Source organism: Austrofundulus limnaeus, unplaced genomic scaffold (genome assembly GCF_001266775.1).
Source record: "Austrofundulus limnaeus strain Quisiro unplaced genomic scaffold, Austrofundulus_limnaeus-1.0 Scaffold2720, whole genome shotgun sequence".
NCBI lineage: Eukaryota > Metazoa > Chordata > Actinopteri > Cyprinodontiformes > Rivulidae > Austrofundulus > Austrofundulus limnaeus.
In genome coordinates this window covers 24,030-25,815 of record NW_013955122.1, presented here as the reverse complement: position 1 = coordinate 25,815, position 1,786 = coordinate 24,030, and the positions used below count along the sequence as shown (strand labels likewise).

The window sequence follows — 1,786 nt, the reverse complement described above, 5'->3', positions numbered from 1 at the left end:
TCAGCAGCTTCTCGTTAACAATACCTGAGACAGCAGAGACACACCTTCACCTGACCAGGTGGTTCACTGTAAGCCACGCCCTGTTGGGCGCACCTGTTCTCTCTGATGGTTCTTACCTGTGCTTCTGGGTTTGTCAGTGTCCGACGCCAGCCGGTAGTTCCTACGGGTCAGAGCGGCCACGCCTCCCTTTGAGTTCATCTTTAGACTGGACTCACTGAGCCATTCAGTGCTGACAGGACCTCACTGTCCAATCACAGCGCAGGACCTCACCGTCCAATCACAGCGCAGGACCTCACCGTCCAATCACAGCGCAGGAAAGACAAAGAGCTGGACCTGCAGAACCAGAAGAGGACCAGTCTGAGGTTCTGTTCACCCAAACCCTCCACCCCTCTGACAATCCTCAGACCCTGACCCAGAGACTAGACCACCTCAGTACACAGCTGGACTAGTATCTGTACTGTTAGTACTGTAATATCTGTACAGTTAGTACTGTAGTATCTTTACTGTTAGTACTGTAGAATCTGTACAGTTAGTACTGTAGTTTCTGTACTGTTAGTACTGTAGTATCTGTACAGTTAGTACTGTAGTATCTTTACTGTTAGTACTGTAGAATCTGTACAGTTAGTACTGTAGTATCTTTACTGTTAGTACTGTAGTATCTGTACAGTTAGTACTGTAGTTTCTGTACTGTTAGTACTGTAGTATCTGTAGAGTTAGTACTATAGTATCTGTACTGTTAGTACTGTAGTATCTGTGCTGTTAGTACTGTAGTATCTGTGCTGTTAGTACTGTAGTATCTGTACAGTTAGTACTGTAGTATCTGTACAGTTAGTACTGTAGTATCTGTGCTGTTAGTACTGTAGTATTTGTACTGTTAGTACTGTAGTATCTGTACAGTTAGTACTGTAGTATCTGTACAGTTAGTACTATAGTATCTGTAGAGTTAGTACTGTAGTATCTGTACTGTTAGTACTGTAGTATCTGTACAGTTAGTACTGTAGTATCTGTACTGTTAGTACTGTAGTATCTGTAGAGTTAGTACTGTAGTATCTGTACTGTTAGTACTGTAGTCTCTGTAGAGTTAGTACTGTAGTATCTGTAGAGTTAGTACTGTAGTATCTGTACTGTTAGTACTGTAGTCTCTGTAGAGTTAGTACTGTAGTATCTGTAGAGTTAGTACTGTAGTATCTGTACAGTTAGTACTGTAGTATTTATAGAGTTAGTACTGTAGTATCTGTACTGTTAGTACTGTAAAATCTATGGAGTTAGTACTGTAGTATCTGTACAGTTAGTACTGTAGTATCTGTACAGTTAGTACTGTAGTATTTATAGAGTTAGTACTGGAGTATCTGTAGAGTTAGTATTGTAGTATCTGTACAGTTAGTACTGTAGTATCTGTACAGTTAGTACTGTAGTATCTGTAGAGTTAGTACTGTAGTATCTATAGAGTTAGTACTGTAGTATCTGTAGAGTTAGTACTGTAGTATCTGTACAGTTAGTACTGTAGTATCTGTAGAGGAGTTAGTACTGTAGTATCTGTAGAGTTAGTACTGTAGTATCTGTAGAGTTAGTACTGTAGTATCTATAGAGTTAGTACTGTAGTATCTATAGAGTTAGTATTGTAGTATCTGTACAGTTAGTACTGTAGTATCTGTAGAGTTAGTACTGTAGTATCTGTAGAGTTAGTACTGTAGTATCTGTACAGTTAGTACTGTAGTATCTGTAGAGTTAGTACTGTAGTATCTGGTAATGTTCTTTGATCCGAACATCCAGCAGTAACACCGGC

General features: G+C 39.7%; 1 protein-coding gene across 2 annotated transcripts in view; it reads right to left on the bottom strand.

The window, feature by feature from the left end:
- Positions 1-1,786, bottom strand: part of LOC106511367 (E3 ubiquitin-protein ligase RNF123) — a gene marked incomplete at its 3' end in the record, with an annotated part of 5,092 nt that continues 3,306 nt past the window's right edge. For both annotated transcript variants that reach the window (XM_014000123.1, XM_014000124.1), the window contains 2 exon segments: positions 1-24; positions 117-333. In XM_014000123.1, coding sequence (XP_013855577.1) covers positions 1-24; positions 117-198 — 106 coding nt within the window.